Genomic DNA, 18,622 nt, shown 5'->3' with positions numbered 1-18,622 from the left:
ATGGTAGACCTAAAACACTATTTGGTAAATGGTAAAGTAAGTGGAAAATCATATTCCAATGTGAAAGTTATACTTTTTTATGTTTGGATATGTATTTTGATGTGAGAAAATGTAGGATTAAGAAATTAGATTCACATCCATATTGAAAAAGATATGGAAAAGTTGTTCCCACTTAGGATGTATCATTTTAAAAATCTATGGAAAAATAGTTTTAGAATTTTTTTAAAAATAACTTTTATCCTTAATTTATTACATAAAATAAAGTCATTTCCTTAAAAATCCTAAATTTCCTAATACTTACCAAATATAACAAGAGGAAAATTGATTTTAAGAAACTAATTCTTGATAAATAAAGGGGTATATACAATTTAGAATTTAATGGATTTAAAATGAATTCTAGATTTTAAAGGATTTAATAGATTGTTATGGAATTCCATAAACTCTATAAAGAATTTATAAGAATCTAATGAAATCTTTAAGATTAAAGTTGGATTTCATAATGACAGTTTTTTTCACAATTTTATTGTTAAAATTCTTTAAAATCCATTAAAATCTATCATTTTTTTAAAATCTTTTAAAGTTAATGATTTTTTAAATAACTGTAGATTTTAAAAGAATTTTATATAGTTTTAATTTAATATATCTGAATTTTAATGGGCTTTTATAAAATCCATTAAAATATGAAATGAATATCATTGAATTTGTATGGACCTTTTTAAAATCTAAATCGAATATCTTTAAACTTTCAAATATTTGTAAAATCCTTCAAATTATAAATTGAATATACCCTTCTAAATCTTAAGAATTAATTTACTTCCAAACTTCAATACTTCCTAAACAGGGCCTAGAGATAGTAAAGGTATTTTCTCATGATTTTACTATTAGATCAAATCTATGAAAACAAATAAAGAACCACAATAAAATTCATCAAACCAAAAATGAAAATCAGAATTATAATAAAATTCATCGAACCAGAAGTGAAAATTTATTAGGTAAACATATGCATAGCAATGAAATTTTTAAAATTTCATATAAAGTCCAATTTAGGGGAACGATGAACAAAACATATTTCAACTAACTTATTATAAAATATAATATTTAATTTGACTAAATTATTTTAAATATAAATTATCTACTCGTGTAATTGTTTGGCATTTTTTTCAAATACCAAATAATTTTGGTTGTCTCTAAGCTGAGCTTTTTGGTCCACTTCCCATATGCGGTCAACCTTCTTACCAATATGAGTCCTTCATCTTGATGGAATATAACAATGTTTGAGCTCCAGTTTTGCTTGCGTTCTTCATAGGCTCTCCTCGGATGTATCACTTATCTCACTTCCAAGTTAAGGAGTCTTTTGTGTGTTGGAATCTTTACAGGAATGAATCACATATGTTTGTTGAGAATCTTTAGGTGCCATTCTAAATTGGATTAAGCAAATGAAAATAAAAAAATATGGTAATAAAAATAAAATAAATTGTGCAAAAATAAATATGACAAAATCAAGATGACTGTATTAATTGAAAGAGAACAATCAAATTAAAAGGTTCTTTTATTTTAACAAGCAAAGTATATTTTGCTTTCATTTGAAATTAGACGAAAGATAATAATAATAAATCAAACATAAATCTTTGAATTAAATATTGATTATGAATCAATATTTCAAATATAAAACTTTAGCCTTATTCCAACTTTCTAATTGTTCCAAAATAAAAAATAAAAATAAAAATGAACAGCTTTAGACTCATTTAATTCTCCAATCAATTTTCAAATTTATTATTATTGTTATTTTTAAATAAAAATAATAAATCTGGAAAAATAAGTGGTCCGAACAATAATTTAAATTTTCTTCCTACTATATATTAAAAGTTTGATTTTGTTTTGGTCGGTTGTTTATGAAATGTTTAGTCACGGGGTCGTGTTTGATAATATGTGGATGAGATTCTCTAAATTACTGACTTCGAACAATTTGAGATTATTCGGTAATTCCGATAGGAATCAAAAAAGGATATTTAGTTGTATAAAAAGGTATTGTTCTCGCGCAAAAATAACAACCCTTTTAGAAGCTTCAGTTTAATTGGATTAAAATCTAAAATAGTTTAGTTTCTAGAATGTACCATGAATAAAAAAGATACATATTCTCTCTTATTGCACTTCACTGGCTATTGGTGAATTCTTGTTCTTCACTGTAATTGGTCAAGAGGAGTACGACATTCATGGATTCGTTGTTGGGTTGGTCATGAATAAGGCATTGAGCTAATGAAGTCATGCATTGGGTCATACAGAAATTTGAGTTCCACACTCAGATATTCTTTATACACCATCTTAGAACTCTATACACTCTAATTCATGGTTAAACGAAAAAAATAAAAAAAAATGCAAAAGAATATTCAACATGCCACGAAATTGACTTTGAAAGTAAATAAAATAGATGGCTTAGATTTAAAGACAGCCGGATTCAACTCCTTCAAATTACTTTGTACAAAAGAAAGCTCGTGATGGACCAGAAAAATAGATTATTCATTTTGCAATTTACAAAAAAGACATTTTTTTTTTAATAAAAAAATTTATTTGATTGACTTATTCTTATTATTTAAAAATAAAAATAAAAAGACAAACCACACAGAAGCTTTACCCTCATATATTTTTTTTTTCAAAGTCACATTTAAAAAAAAATAAAAAAATAAAGTATAGGAAATGAATTTTTTTCATTTTATTGTTTATTAATTATAATTCCGGACAAAAAGACAAGCGCCCCTGCCATCCAACGACAAAAGGAAAAACATAAAAACACAAAAAATGAAAAATGAAAATGCAAACACAAATTAAGTTGGAGTGAACCTGACCGCAACTTAAAACTACCCAATACCCAAAACTAGGGTTTTTAAGATCAGGTTTAGGCATCAGACACTCTTCCTTGCATCTCAGCCGCTTTGGCTAGGGTTTTTTCATTTTATTTTTTTTTTAGCCCCTTCAACCACACCCCATCTAAATTTTCCAATTAACTCTGATTTTTCCCATCTTTAATCTCTTATCGCTTTTTCCTTTCTATTTTTCTCGCCTCCCAAACACTAAAAAAAGAAGCTTTTTCGTATCTCTTTACTTCGTCGATTCATGGATTCCAATAATCAATAAGGGGTTCTGTGGTTGCTGTTTTTAACAGTTGGGTTGGATTGTGTGGGCTTTAAGGGATCGGATTTTTCGGTGCTAAAATAATGGCAACCACAAACCCTTTTGATCTTTTGGGTGATGTTGATCAGGAGGACCCAAGTCAGCTTATCGCTGCGGCTCAGAAGCTTACTCCTCCTCCACAGCAGACTAAGAAACCTCAGGCTCCTTCTGCTGCTGCTGCTGCTCAGCCCGCTAAGCCTGCCAAGCTTCCTTCCAAGCCTGTCCCTCCTGCTCAAGCTGGTGTGACTTTGTTTCATTAGGCTGGTGTTTTTTTGGATTTAGTTTGTGCATTTTGCTCTGGATTGCTTTTTGGGTATTGGAAAAAATTGGTGAAATTTTTTTATTACGCTGTTGTTTATTTGGTATATCCGGTAGAAGTATACTTTTATTTTTATTTCTGGGGTTTAGCAAATTTAATTTGAGCTGGATTCGTTGTAAGTTTATGTTATTTCTGCTCTAGTATGGTTGAATGTGTTTTTAGAACTTTATGATATCATTTGCATTTTCAAGATTTTGTATTGGTTTAGTTTGTATTAGTTATTGAAAGAAGTTAAAAAGTAGTTTTTAACATGTCTTTTCCAGAAACTTCATTGTGTTCATATTTTCTTTGGATTTTTTCGGCAATCAAACTTGCCTAAATGGATAGTGTGATGAAAACTAAATTATCCGAGGAAGTGGGTATACTATAGTTCATACTTTTGATAGTTTTCAGAAGTGTATTTTGGCATTCTCCCTATAAATGAATTTGTTTTGGCGATGCTGCAAACGTTTTATACGTATTTTTGTTGGTTGTCTCATAGTGAACACTTGTATGCTCGACTATTTTGTTGTTCCTTAGTCAGGCCATATTGAATGTGGAAAAGATATGGTTATTTGTCAAGTCTCAACATTCTTCTCCAATCAGCTGAATTTATCATTTGAAATGAAAGATTTCTGATGGTTTGATTCAACTATTTCGTCTCCACTCCATATGTGTGATATATATATATATATTGTATTTCTACAAATGGCCTATGTATGATTTAAAATTTTCTTGTGAATATATCTGTTAAAAGTATGCCCAATTTGGAACATATCATTACATTTTTCCTTTCTGTTAACGTGTTAATATGCTGTATATTTTGCGTTTTGGAATGAATCAACTTTTGCTTATTCTTGTGTAGTGAAAGAGACAAAGAATGAAACTGGCCGTGGAGGTGGACGTGGGTTTGGACGTGGACGTGGTGGTGGAGGAGGTGGATATAATAGAGAATCAGTAAGCAATGAAAGCTCTTTTGGCAACAATGGATTTTCTGGAGGATATAGGGCACCTGAAGAGGGAGATACAGGAAAATCCTCTGAAAGGCGTGGCTATGGTGGTGGTGGTCGTGGTGGCTACCGTGGTGGTCGCCGTGGTGTTGGCAATGGTGAGGCTGTGGAAGGGGAACGTCCTCGGAGAACCTATGAACGTCGCAGTGGTACTGGACGAGGGTAAGTGTGTTGTGTATTATCAGAAATGTCTTGTGCTTAGTAATTTCTTCATTGATTATTGTTTTAGCTGTTGATTTTATATTTATGTTTGTGCATTCAGGAATGAGCTTAAGCGTGAGGGGTCAGGTCGTGGGAATTGGGGAACACCCACTGATGAGATTGCTCCGTAAGCATCATCATCCTTCCTGCTAGTCTTAACTTTCGCTGATGACATGATCACTTGATATTTATTATGATGTAAGACTAATATTCCTATTTGCTCTTTTTGGCTTTAATTAGGGAAGTTGAAGAGCCTGTCATTGAAAGTGAGAAGAATGCTGAGAAGCCAGTGGGAGATGAGGAAGCTGTGGATGTGAACAAGGAGAGTCCTGTGAATGAGCCAGAAGAAAAAGAACCTGAAGACAAGGTAGCTTCTTTTGTAGTAAATGTCTCTTATGCTTTTGAGTTGGTCAAATCAGAGTGTGGATTCTATAGATAAAATTTCTTCACCAAAGTTATTTCCCAGATACATTCTATTGAGTTTTAGATAATATATCAACTTAATATCAAGATGATTGTATACATTATTGAAGAAATATGCGTTCTTTGATATTATAATTTTTGTTTACTTCTTGATTGGCTTCACAATCCTGATTTTGTGTTGTATCTTGCTTGCATGCTATAATAGGAGATGACTTTGGAAGAGTATGAGAAGGTACTTGAAGAGAAGAGAAAGGCCTTGCTTGCACTGAAGACTGAGGAGAGGAAGGTTAATTTGGACAAAGACCTTGAGTCCATGCAGCAGCTTTCAAGTAAAAAGGGAAAGGGAAATGATGATGTCTTTATCAAACTGGTAATACTCCTTGGCATTTTCAATAGGTGGTATTGTATTTCATTTGATTTACCAATATTTATATTTATTTTTCTGTCCTCAGGGTTCTGAAAAAGACAAGCGCAAAGAGGCTGCTGAAAAGGAAGAGAAAGCTAAGAAGGTAGCTTCAATTGTCTATGCATAATGTGTGTTTTAATCCTTTTCTTCCAAAATGAAAGGGGGAAAAGGAATAATTCACCTTACTGTTTTGGCCACTGTGCTCTTGCCAACATCTCATGTATCTGACCTTTGTGCTATAGATCATGCTATGAGCTCATCTTATTTTCCAGATTTGGTTGCTTCCTTAAGGATTCATTTTTCTCTTTTTAAAGGACTCCCCTCAATGTTCTGGAGCAATGGGGTCAGTCAATTGGCATTTTTGGTAATACCATTATGCGCTTGCATGTGTTGATGTTTTGTTCTCAGCATAGCAGGTTCTTGGGCACTGTAGAGCTTAAGTGGGAGCCATCCTTACCATCGGATGTCCATCCGTACCCCTTATTTTCTTATTCACTATCTGTATGCTTTCATCTGCATCTTGGAATCTCATCTTGATACGGATTTGTTCCCATGTGTTTGTATATAATTGAATCGGTACTCTGAAAGTTGTTCTGAAAATGGTTAATTTTTGTTTCTATTCGACTGTTTGCTTAAAATCTTGCTATATGGTAAGGATTAAATGAATAGATTATTTTATGGCTCTGCCTTAATGTGTCTCACATTACTAATGATTGAATAATTGATATTTGGGTGTAGTCTGTTAGCATTAACGAGTTTCTGAAGCCTGCTGAAGGAGAGAGGTACTATTCCTCTGGAGGTCGTGGTCGTGGCCGTGGACGTGGTTCAAGAGGTGGATTTGGTGGATATGCAGCTGGCAATGCGGCAGCTCCATCCATTGAAGACCCTGGACAGTTCCCGACCCTGGGTGGTAAATGATATTCTACCACTTTCTCCGCTCTCTAAGTTGTTATCCATTTGGGGATTATGTGATATCACTTAAAAGAGTTTGAGTGGCAGGGCATCAACAATTACATTTAAAACTATTTTTAATGTTTTGTTTTGAGTGTAAATTTTAGATGTTATGTCTTGGATCCAGAAGTCATTGCATCAGTTTTGATTTGGAGTAGGTTGGGAATACATTCAGCTATTTTTCTCTATTTAGTATCTGTTTTGCTTGGTTATTTAGTTGTAATTTTCAGCTTCAAGAGTAACCCATAAAAATTATTTTTAAAAAGCTATAAAAGGGCATAAGCCCACGGGGATCTTGTCAATCATGGTTTAATATAACCTTTTTTATTTTTTATTATCATCTTTTTAAAAAATTCTCTTAGTTTTGAAATTGTCAACCTCAATTGGTTGTGATCTTTTGCAGGTTGTTTGTCAATCTGTTTCACTATTTTTCTACTATAGTCAAACTAATTTTGAATGGTTAAGACCTCGTTCAAAGAAAGAGCTTACCTTTTGGGCATAATTTAAAACGTTTTCCTATGTTAAAAATGGAGTTCAAATTAGAAACAATTTTTCTTAAAAAAATATTTGTCTGTTAATTTTGCAATTTCCAAGTTGTGTGATACTTAGTAACGCTTGGTTTCTCTTCCGCTTTCTGAAAGAAAAGCATTTCTTCCTTTTCACTCTTCTTTTTCGTTCTTCCATTTCGCTCGGGTTCTTCACCGGCTGCTTTTTCCAAGGTCTCCATCTCTATACTATGATTGGTCTGATTAATGTAACAGGTATTGGTCCTCTTTATTTTTCGAAAAGTTTGATTTTATTAAAAATTTGTAAAAGTTTCATAAAATTTTTAAAATTAAATCTAAATTTTATATTGATAAATTTTTTTATAATATTATTATTAATTTTTTTTAATAAATTAAAATTCATCGCATTTTAAAATAAATTTTTGAATACAATTAGATTTTTAAAGAATTTTATAAATTTTAATTCAATACATCTAAATTTTAATTAATTTTTATAAATTTCACTATAATTTAAATTAAATATTATTAAATTTATACATATTGTTTTAAAATTTAAATGGAATATTTTTAAATTTCTAAAATTTTAAATTCAACACATTCTTTTTAAATTTTAAATATTATATACTTTGGTAATGTCTTTAATAATTATTTTTCTTAAATCTCTTAATAAATCATTTAAATATTTTAACGCTGATGCAAATAATCTATGATACTAAAATGTTATTATGAAAATTTAACCTTTTGCTTACTATTGGAGCAATAAAGGGCTGATGATAAAGACAAAAGAAGGGCACTGATAAATGGCCCAATGGCGGTTTAATTGTGTGTACGAGTATTCTGATACACTGTTAATTGAGAGGTACATCAACATTTTCATACTGTGTGTTCGTGATATGATCTCGTTCTTTTAAAAGTAGAATTACCACATTCTGAAAGCATCTTCGATCTGCTATTAAATTTTCTATTTTAGAGAGTAGATATTTTAAATATAAAATTTTCTTCCAACAATTATTTTGAAAAATAAAATAATTAATTATTTTGTATGCAGGTTATTATTAGAAAATAATTTTTAAATTAACTATATATTTATAGCATTTAAATTTAAAAAATATCAATTTTTATATTATATAAACAGTAAATTACATTCAATATTATTAATAATATATTTTTCCTTTTTAAAGTAGAATTAATACATCATAAAATTGTAGATGTGAGATAAGGCTTTTTTTTCTTTTTTTTTTTAAAGTATAATTATTTGTGGTCTAATATCGATTTAATAATATATTAAAATTTTATTTAAAAAAAATCATAAACATTTTTTAAGTTTCAACTTTTAAAACAATTTAATAATTGATAAAAAAATATCCTGATGGCTATTAAAAAAAAAAAATGAAATTTTGATGGTTTTACCCTTCAGATTAAATTTGATATGAACCTAGGTGTTGTGTGTATATATATATATACCGAGTAATGTTATAGTGTGATTCGTTATCATGCGAATCCGTAACAGTTGAAGTTTTTAAAAAAAGCGTTAACTTTGCTGTTACACAGACACAATAAAATCCATATTTTTTTGAAAAGTATCAATTTTGTTACAGATCTACATACAGATAATCCACACCATAGTCACGTTCTAAATATACTCATCTCATTTTTTAGCAGGTTCACTAATATATAAGAATATGACACGAAGGATTAAGATTTTTATTTCACAATTGTTGTGTTGGATTTGATCAATTGGATTCAACATATTTTTAAAAAAATTAAATCTAAATATAATTGATATGATAGCCATTTGGTATGATATTATTAAAGTTTTTAGTATAATATTATAGCATTTCACCTTTTTAAAAACCGGTAGTAATATAGTATTATTCATATTCATATAAATTTTGAATTTTAGATCAGAAGATTTGATTAAAAGTTTATAAATTTTAAAAAATGCAGACTAAATAGTCAAAATATATGGTTAATTTTAGCAATCTGTACACCATTAAAGTCTTCGTTTGACGTCCAGAAAAAATCGAAATAATAATGATATAATAATCACTAACAAAAGCAATCAGTATGTTCTAGATACTCAAGGATAATATGGATTTTTAATCACAGAAATACATTTATTGAAACCAACATATAATCAAACTTGATTAAGCTAGTTTTATAATGATTATTATTATTATTCTTTAATCGTTCATATCAATGAGACCCATAAGAGATAATTTCCAGATAAGTTCAAATGATGGCTAAGAATAAATAAATGAAGAAAAAGTTTTTGAAGCAGACGCAAATTTTTTACTTTATTTCCAAATTTAATACTCATATTCTTTTGGGGTTTTAAAAATGAATGATAAAATATAAGAAAGTTTTTCTTGTGTCATTTTGAGATTTTTATTTTATTTTGATAATGTGTCATTTTGAGATTTGTTTAGAAGATTTTAAGAACATGTTGAATGAGATAATATGTGATAGTATTTTAGAAATTAAAATAAAATTTATTGTTAATTTTACATTATGATTAATATGGATCAAGGATGGGAAAAAGTGTAGAAAAATAGATTAAAACAATATTGAGTTTTATTTCAATTTATGTTAGTAGTTTCGAACCACAATTCCGTTGTAGTCTAGATGGTTAGGATATTCGGCTCTCACCCGAAAGACCCGGGTTCGAGTCCCGGCAACGGAAATGTTTTTTTTTTTTTTTTTCCGAAATTAGAATGTTTCCCGAGAAAATAATTCATTTAATTTTCTCGAGAAAATAGTTTGCTGGAGATAGAATACGTTCGCATCTAGTAACAAATTTTGGACCTAATAAAATTCATTTTCTTCCTTTTTCCTCAACACCAACCATGTGAAATGAACTATCTTAGGAATTCGAGGAAACATAACTACTTGCCTTCGCTCAAAATTTTACCGCAAACCAAACATCCAAATTCTTCCTTTTCCACTGCTACTTTAGAAAACCCAGATACTCATCAAAGCGAAAATGTCATTCCCGCCAATTTTCCAAACCACCCACCACAAAGGAGTCACTTGGTTTACCCCAGTAACGTGACTAAGAAAATCCCAATCTCCCAATTATGCAGTAAATCTTCACACCTTGATCAACATCAATTCAGTGGTACCATTTCGTCAAATAAGTTGATCACCAACTATATTCGATCTGGGGATTTAGATTCTGCTGTCAGAGCTTTTGAAAGAATGGTAATCAAGACGACAGTATCATGGAATTCAATATTAGCCGGGCTCGCAAAGAAGCCCGGCAAAATGAAAGAAGCACAAGACCTGTTTGTAAGAATTCCAGAACCGGACACTGTTTCCTATAACATTATGTTGGTTTGTCATTTATACAATTGTGGTATTGCTTCTGCAATGGAATTCTTTCACAAGATGCCTGTTAAGGATACAGCATCTTGGAATACTATGATATCTGGTTTTGCTCAAGATGGAAAAATGCAGAGAGCAAAGGAGCTGTTTTCGTCAATGCCGGAAAAGAATAGTGTCTCATGGAGTGCAATGATTTCGGGATATGTGCAATGTGGGGATTTGGACTCTGCTGTGGAGTTGTTTGAGATAGCTCCTGTTAAGAGTGTTGTGGCATGGACTGCAATGGTTACCGGGTATATGAAGTTTGGGAAGATCGAATTAGCGGAGAAAATATTTCATGAGATGCCCGTGAGAAATATAGTAACTTGGAACGCTATGATTGCAGGTTATGTTGAAAATTCTCGAGCTGAGGATGGTTTGAAGCTCTTCCAAAGAATGATACGATCTGGGGTTAAGGCAAATGCATCAAGTTTAAGCAGTGTTCTACTGGGTTGCAGTGACCTATCAGCGTTGCCATTGGGTAAACAAGTACATCAGCTTATTAATAAATCTCCTTTGTATTATGATACAACTGCAGGGACTTCATTGATTAGCATGTATTGTAAGTGCGGAGATATGGAGGATGCTTGGAAGTTGTTTCTCGAGATGCCAAGAAAAGATGTAGTCACTTGGAATGCGATGATTACTGGCTATGCTCAGTATGGAGCAGGTCAAAAAGCTCTCCAGCTGTTTGGGGAGATGAGAGACAATGGAGCAAAGCCTGATTGGATAACCTTTGTCGGAGTATTACTGGCTTGCAACCATGCTGGGTTGGTAGATATTGGTGTTCAATATTTTGACTCAATGGTAAGAGATTATGGAATTGAAGCTAAGCCAGAGCATTATACATGTATGGTTGATCTTCTCGGGCGAGCTGGTAGGCTAGTTGAAGCTGTAGATTTGATCAAGAAAATGCCATTTGAACCACATTTGGCCATTTTCGGGACTCTTTTGGGGGCTTGTAGAATTCACAAGAACTTAGAGGTAGCAGAGTATGCAGCCAAGAATCTGCTTAATCTTGATCCAAAAAATGCAGCTGGCTACGTTCAGCTTGCTAATATTTATGCAGCCACAAGCAGATGGGAATGTGTTGCTAAGATATGGCAGTCAATGAAAGACAATAAGGTGGTTAAAACACCTGGTTATAGTTGGATTGAGGTAAAGAATGTAGTTCATGAGTTCAGATCAGGTGATCGAATGCACCCAGAATTAGCCACTATACACGAAAAACTAATTGAGTTAGATAAGAAAATGAAACTTGCAGGTTATGTTCCAAATCTCGAATTTGCATTACATGATGTGGGTCAAGAGCAGAAAGAGCAGCTTCTGCTATGGCACAGTGAAAAGCTAGCAATCGCCTTAGGTCTCATAAAAATGCCTGCAGGCATACCAATTCGGGTTTTCAAAAACTTGAGGATATGTGGAGATTGCCATCGTGCAGCCAAGTATATATCTGCAATAGAAAGAAGGGAAATTATTGTTAGAGATACTACAAGATTTCACCATTTCAAAAATGGGATTTGCTCTTGTGGTGGTTACTGGTAAATTTTCATGACTACCAGTTCCAAGTGTTTCTTCTTTCAATTTGTGTTATATGGTCATCTGCAGCATTAGGAAGTTATTATCGGTCTGAGTTTCTTTAAAAAAATTCATATACAAGAAAAGAACAGCAGTGTTAGGATGAAATTACCCCACATAGTCTTCTATTGAAGTTCCCAAGCAAGCCAGCTATGGCTTTGGATGAATGATAAAGATGCTTGTGCTGTAGGATCTACTTGATCTAACAACTGCCTACCTTTGCTGCCTAGAAATTACTTCATATTCTGGGATTAATATAATATTAAAGTAAATAAAAGAAATGAATCCGATAATGGGTTTAGACCAAAGTCGGCTTCTACATGTGTTCTGTTTGAGAAAGAAATGAATTGCAGTTTGTGCCTTGTGGTCTGGACCCTGATATTAGATATGCGTGATTGGGGTAATGAGGGCATTTTTACGTCGGCCAGAAAAACATCGCAATTTTCCCACCTGGTTGTTTGAAATCTCAGTGGGTGCAGTTGGTTATACATTCAGAACAATAGAACTTCAAAAATTGAATTTCACTGGTACATTTCATGAATCATTATGTTCTGAGTGGAAAGATCTAATCTTTTCTATTTCAGGAAGAACAAGGCGAACGCCATGAACCACATGGCAATACTTATCAAATGGTCTCCCCCAGTTTTTGGGCTTCAATGAATAAAAGGCTTATTCTTATTCAGATCCAATGAAAATCATAAGTTCTTTTTGTTCTCTCATGAAGAAGGAAACACCATTGAAACTTTCATGAACAAGCCAAATTTTTTCAAAATGAATTTAAAATTTTCATGTACTTATCTTAGCATTTGGCCAAAGGAAGGCAACTGAAAAATAACAGAACATAACAAGGCAAATACTGCTATCCATCAATATTCCCTAATTTGTACAAATGTTTTTGAAAATCAAATACATTGAAAAGAATGGAATCTTTAACATAGTGCTGACAACTGACGAGAAAAGCAATTCATGAGGACAATAATCTGCATATGAAAGCATTAACATAAAGAACTAGTTTTACATTCCACGGACAACACCAATTAACATCTTTAACCACCAATTAACATCTTTAACCACCAGAACATTTCCCCCTCTAAGATGAGCAGCAACCAGACTTCTGGTTGACGGGCTGTCCTCGGATCTGCACAGTTGGAGGCCTGGCATTGTTCACCGGTTGGCTGGCCATCCTACAATTACATATTGTGATACAAGTAATTAATCATCTAAGATGTTAAAGGAATAAATATCGCTTAATTAACCAAAGGGCTTGAATAGAAGGAGCAACCGCCTAAAGTGATAAAATGATTTAAAAAAAAAAAAAAGAAGAAGACCAAAAACAATAAAAAGCATTGCCAGGGTAGCAAAATTCCACCAACATTATACTCTTAAACCACATGTCTAATACCTGTTCTTAATCTCAGCAGCCATGGCCATAAAAGCCTGCTCCACGTTGGTAGCATTCTTGGCACTTGTTTCCATGAAGGGGATTCCAATTTCATCCGCAAATGCCTTGACAATGAAAACAACATATCTGAGTATTATACATCTAGATACTCCAAACGGTTGAATAGATGGTGTCTGTTCAAAATAACATCCAATGGAACAATCTACATGTTGATTATTATATGTACCTTAGCTGTCTCATAGGATACTACTTTATTTGCTGTGAGATCACACTTGTTTCCAACTAGAAGCTTGTTCACATTCTCACTTGCATAGCGATCAATTTCATTCAACCATTGCTTAACATTGTTGAAGCTCTCTTGGTCTGTAACATCATAAACAACCTGCAAGAAGCCAAGAACATAAGGCTAATATACAAACACCAGAAACCAGGTAAAACATGACATGAACAAATAAGTGTAAATATATTTACAATGATGCCATGAGCTCCACGGTAGTAGCTGCTGGTGATTGTCCTAAAACGCTCTTGACCTGCTGTGTCCCACTGCATGTCCACAAAAAAAGGGAAAAAGGCAATTAATGATTACAATAGCAAAATCCAGGTGATATAACGTTCACTTAAGGTATTGATAAAAGATGAACAAATAGAGCAATAAAAGAATGTTAACATAAAATACTTATAAATTTAGAATTATTATAACTTAAATAACATCACTAGACTGCCTCAAATTCAATACTACAGAAAGTTCTATGTTCTCTTCACCCATTAGACAATTTTCACGCTTGATTGCTAAATAACACAGATGTAGAAACTACAATTAATGCAATTGTTCCACTTACAATTTGAAGTTTAATTGTCTTCCCATCCTGTTCCACAGTGCGAATTTTCTAGAAAGGGAAAACAGAAATTAAAGCTGTCCAAGTAAAAGAAATTAGTAATTTAAGCCAATGGTTTACAAAGTAAATGCTTACAAAGTCGACACCAATCGTGCTTATGTAGCTGTCCAGATATGAATCATCCTGGTTGCAGAAACATAAAAATAATTAGGAGGGAAATTGAATAATCTCCACTAAGTTAGTTCTGATGCACCAAACTTAAGAAAATTATTCATAGACAAAATTTGTAAAAACCAGCAATGCAAGAGCACAGCAAAAGGGGGCAAAACGTATCATAAACCACAGCTTCTTAACCAATGTAAAGGATCATTTATTTATTAAACTTTCTCTTCTGCTTAAGCAATTCAACATATCGTTATGGAAACCTAATTATTGTATCAAAAAGAAGATAAGAACTTACAGCAAACCTCAGAAGTAAACATGATTTGCCAACACCAGAATCTCCAATGAGCAACAGCTTGAACAAGTAATCACTAAAAAGAAAAAAGAAAACACAATCAGAGAGAGTGATTAGACAGATTTTTACCTATAAATTACTCGCTAACACACACAAATGTGTAACGAGTTCATGCTTTTCTTCCTTAAACCTAAATGAAAGAACACCAAATGTCTATCAAAGCAGTCCACATACAAATCCAAAACAACATACGGCTCAATGTACAGTAAAAGTTGAGGGCATGCCAAAATTCACCAATACCTAATTTTCAACACCGTCAATATAAACTCCAACCCGTTTCAAATTCCATTTACATATTAACCCATTTATGCAAATTCCACCACATACTCCAAATTACAGGGAAAATCCCTAGAGACAAACCCCTAAACTCACCCCCAATTTCCCAACTCTCATACAGAAATTCGTCACCCTAATTTCGACCTAAACCGGTCAACGGATCTGACTCCAAGGCATCTAGATCTAAGCCCACAAACCAAATCCAAATCTTCAGCCGAATTAATTAACAAAAATTGATTTACCAATCGAAAATTTCAAAAATAAAAAAATAAAAAAATAAACAAATAAAAAGCACGACAACGAAAAATTACAAAATTAAGATGCTGTCTTTCGAATAACCCGTACCGGATCTAATTGAAAAAATATACTTACAATAAGGATTTGAAAGCTTTCAGGTCAAGAATGTTGCCAAGCAAAAATCACAAATTATAATAAAAATAAAAATAAAAAAATAAAAAATTAAGAATAATCAAACTTACTATTCGGGATTCATGGCTAGAAAAAGGAAGGGGATCGGAAAAAATCACTAGCAAACTCCAAAAGACGACGGGGAATAAACGCTTTTCCGGCGAGAATTTAAAGGTCGAAGCTTGAAACGACGCCGGAGAGAGAGAGAGAGAAAGAGAGAGAAGCCGTGTAAAGAAAGGAGAAACCGAGGAAAATGAGAGAGGGGTGTGAGAGAGAGAGAAGGTAGTGCGTGTGTATTTAAAAAGCACCCAAAAACGTCGGAAAATTTTTTTTCTTTCTTTTCTTTTTTTTTTTGTTTTGTTTTTTTTTTTTTTCCCTGTACGAAGTTTGGGTGACGTGGCAACATAGATGTGGGCTTGCCACGTGTACTTCACTCTTCACTCAATTTACGAAATTGGTCATTAACTTCTCTTCTATTTCCTAAAAAAATAGAAATAAATAAATAAATAAAAGAATGAAATTGAAAGCTAGAGTGGGTTCCAAAATTCAAAATAAATACCACATTTTAAAAATAAAAAAAATGATTAATCTAACTTTTTTTTTCCAAGATTCTCGAATTTGCTTGAGAATTGCATTGCATTTATTTATTTTAAAGTTAAAACCTCTTTTTGGATCTGCATTTATAACATTAGGCTTCAATTGCATTTTTGTTTTCTTTCTTATGAAAAAGCAATGGAAGAGATATGGGATTTTGGTAAATGGTCCAAATCCTTTGCTTATTTTCTAATAAATCGAATTAAATGATATATGGACACATGGAAATTTTGAATCTAACCTTTTTCCCTTATACTTTTAATATCAAAAAAATAAAAAATAAATAAACATGCTAAATTTTGTAAATTTTATACCCATTTGGGAGAGATTTTGGAATGCGTATAACCAAGAAAATAAAAACGTTTCGTTTTGCTAAAAATATAGAATGTTTTCTATTCATCATTGCTTCTAACAAATCTTTTATTTTTTATTTTTTATTTTTAAATATTAGCTAGTTGGTGATTCTGTATAAAAAAGAAAAACACATACAATAGGTGCAAATATAAAAGTCACTTTATCATTAAAAATAAAAAAGAATTCTACAAAAATCAATCATAAATGGATTTTTAGTTCCACCTTCAAATATAAAGAAGATAGAAATTGGATTTTTTTTTATATTGATTAAAATATTAAAATTATATAAAAAAATATTATTTATTATCATTGACAATAAACATCCATATATCATTTAACAATTAAAATGACAATTTAAAATTTTTTTTAATTAGAAATTTAAAATAAAAAAAACAATACATAATTAAATATTTTCAATTAGCATTATTATATCTATAATAATTTCATTAATTACAAATAGCAAGATTTTTTTACATGCACATTTAGCCTGAAAAAAAAAAAAATGCATACACCCTTTTTAGGAAATGTCAGCTTTTTTTGGGAAAAAAAAATGCAAACAAAAATGTTATAGTTGTTGGATACATTTATTAGTAATATTGTTTGCCCAACAAATTGAGTACTTTTTTCTTTCTAGTTTCTAAATTGATGAAATACTGCTATATTTGGCTGCTGAGCAGAAAAGCAGGCACAAGACAAAAAGATTAGTGGCAGCTTTGTCAAGGTCCATGTTCCCAGTGGAAAATCACACTTCAGCAATTCACCATTCCATTGTCTTAGACTTGTGCAATGCCCTAAATTAAATTGATGAATATTTTTGCTACAGATGAGCAATGAACTCCAAACCATTGTTCACCTTCTTGCAATTCTATCTTTTATTGGTTCTTGTGATTCTTGCTACTAATATGTCTTTTGCATGAATACACATTTATTAAAATCTAAATCATATATATTATCAAAATTGTGTAAAAATGGTAATATGATATTATTTAATATCTAAGAATAATTTCATGTCTACGGTATATACTAGTTTATGCATTCTTCATATTTATTTTAGTATTACATGTTAAAGATGATTTCTTACGCCTGCCATTATTAAAGCAATTGTCCCAAAATCCCTTTTTTTTTAAGGAATTGTTGCAAAGCTCTTTCCATGAAAATTTGACTTTAATTATATGTTTCTTCGTAACAGTTTAATGATAATGTTTACATTTTATTGTATATGAGGTTTTAGATAAGCATTTACAACAATTTCATACAACATATTGCATAATATTGTTATGGACAATCCTATATAGAATTCTGTCATATGAGAGAATAACTATATATATTTTTATTTTTCATTTGTGCTTTGTTTTGTTATGTGGTAAACTCTGAAAAAAGTTTGATTTTTGGAAGTTATTTTTTGGTAATGTGTTCATTTTAATTTTTTTTTTTATCTAATTGTATGTAATTTGCTTATATTAAATGTTTTTAATGATAATTAGAATTTATTAGATATTTTAAAATAACTATAAACTTTGAGAAAAAAAATAAAAAAACCAACATAATTTGAAATTGTGTTAAATTTAGCGTTTATGTTTTTTTTTTTTTTTTTCTTTCTTTCTTTCTTAACTTTATAGTTAATTAAGGTGCCATTTGCTAACATGTTTGATTTATGTTTTTGTTTTTGTTTTTTTCCTTAATTGTGTGTAGTTTGTTTACTTTAGTGATTTGTTAAATTAGGCGCTGATAGTTTGTTAAATTAGTTGCTGATAGTTAGACATTTCTATTAACTATAAATATAAGAAAAAAAAAAAACATAAACAAAAAATGAAACAAAACCTAAAATTATGTTGGTTTTTAGTTTTTTTTTTTTTTCACATTTGTAGTTACTTGACATGTCTAACAAATTTTAATTATCACTAACTAACAATTAAAATAAGTAAACTATACATAATTTACCAAAAAAAAAAATGTAATGTGTTGACAAAAGACTCTTAAAATACCAAATAAATTCTAGCTATCACTAATGAAAACGATTAAAAATTGGAGATAAAACAAATTAAACATAATTATGTAGAAAAATAAAAATCAAAACAAAAAAATTAGCACGTTAACAAACATCATCTAAGTTATCCTTTCTATAGGTGTTTAGTTTTATTTTATTTTAATTTAATGTTTGGTTGGTAATAAAAAAAATATAAAATGTAAGTTTTATAATTTATATATCTTAAAAATAAACATAACATGACAATAAAATTTGGAAAAGTTCTTTTCACAATTTTAAAGCTTTTTATACAGTATTATTATTTATACACTATCATTCAAATATATAAATAATATCAAATAGCT

The 18,622-nt window shown here is 31.0% G+C and overlaps 3 protein-coding genes and 1 non-coding gene across 4 annotated transcripts; 3 read left to right on the top strand and 1 right to left on the bottom strand.

Moving 5' to 3' along the window:
• The first annotated feature begins 2,877 nt into the window (after positions 1-2,877).
• LOC107434989 (RGG repeats nuclear RNA binding protein A) lies at positions 2,878-6,669 on the top strand. The gene is made up of 7 exons (XM_048464006.2): positions 2,878-3,408; positions 4,332-4,638; positions 4,739-4,804; positions 4,918-5,044; positions 5,306-5,470; positions 5,553-5,609; positions 6,245-6,669. The coding sequence occupies exons 1-7, from the start codon at positions 3,213-3,215 to the stop codon at positions 6,422-6,424; spliced, it is 1,098 nt and encodes a 365-aa protein (XP_048319963.2). The 5' UTR covers positions 2,878-3,212; the 3' UTR covers positions 6,425-6,669.
• Positions 6,670-9,573: 2,904 nt separating this feature from the next.
• On the top strand, positions 9,574-9,646 carry TRNAE-CUC (transfer RNA glutamic acid (anticodon CUC)). The gene has a single exon. It is a non-coding gene; the product is annotated as a tRNA-Glu (tRNA).
• A 27-nt stretch (positions 9,647-9,673) lies between these two features.
• LOC107409633 (pentatricopeptide repeat-containing protein At4g16835, mitochondrial) lies at positions 9,674-13,065 on the top strand. The gene has a single exon (XM_025070218.3). The coding sequence runs from the start codon at positions 9,817-9,819 to the stop codon at positions 11,869-11,871; it is 2,055 nt and encodes a 684-aa protein (XP_024925986.3). The 5' UTR covers positions 9,674-9,816; the 3' UTR covers positions 11,872-13,065.
• LOC107434990 (ras-related protein RABD2c) lies at positions 12,737-15,624 on the bottom strand. Its single transcript, XM_048464048.2, has 8 exons — positions 15,415-15,624; positions 14,603-14,675; positions 14,278-14,325; positions 14,146-14,193; positions 13,778-13,849; positions 13,533-13,688; positions 13,307-13,410; positions 12,737-13,088 (listed from the first exon to the last, which is right to left on the bottom strand). Exons 1-8 carry the CDS (start codon positions 15,426-15,428, stop codon positions 12,995-12,997), a joined length of 609 nt encoding a protein of 202 aa, XP_048320005.1. The 5' UTR covers positions 15,429-15,624; the 3' UTR covers positions 12,737-12,994.
• Between the last annotated feature and the right edge of the window lie 2,998 nt (positions 15,625-18,622).

Source organism: Ziziphus jujuba, chromosome 6 (assembly GCF_031755915.1).
Source record: "Ziziphus jujuba cultivar Dongzao chromosome 6, ASM3175591v1".
Lineage (NCBI taxonomy): Eukaryota > Viridiplantae > Streptophyta > Magnoliopsida > Rosales > Rhamnaceae > Ziziphus > Ziziphus jujuba.
This window is presented reverse-complemented; position numbering and strand designations above follow the sequence as displayed.

Excerpts from the sequence above, each read along its gene's own strand:
- LOC107409633 (XM_025070218.3), top strand. The coding sequence starts at position 9,817 with ATGAACTATCTTAGGAATTCGAGGAAACATAACTACTTGCCTTCGCTC.
- LOC107434990 (XM_048464048.2), bottom strand. Across the intron at positions 13,850-14,145 it reads AGACAATTAAACTTCAAATT|TGGGACACAGCAGGTCAAGA; the intron begins GTAAGTGGAACA and ends GTGGACATGCAG. Across the intron at positions 13,089-13,306 it reads GCTGCTGAGATTAAGAACAG|GATGGCCAGCCAACCGGTGA; the intron begins GTATTAGACATG and ends ATGTAATTGTAG.
- LOC107434989 (XM_048464006.2), top strand. The coding sequence starts at position 3,213 with ATGGCAACCACAAACCCTTTTGATCTTTTGGGTGATGTTGATCAGGAG. Across the intron at positions 3,409-4,331 it reads TGTCCCTCCTGCTCAAGCTG|TGAAAGAGACAAAGAATGAA; the intron begins GTGTGACTTTGT and ends ATTCTTGTGTAG. Across the intron at positions 5,471-5,552 it reads ATGATGTCTTTATCAAACTG|GGTTCTGAAAAAGACAAGCG; the intron begins GTAATACTCCTT and ends TTCTGTCCTCAG.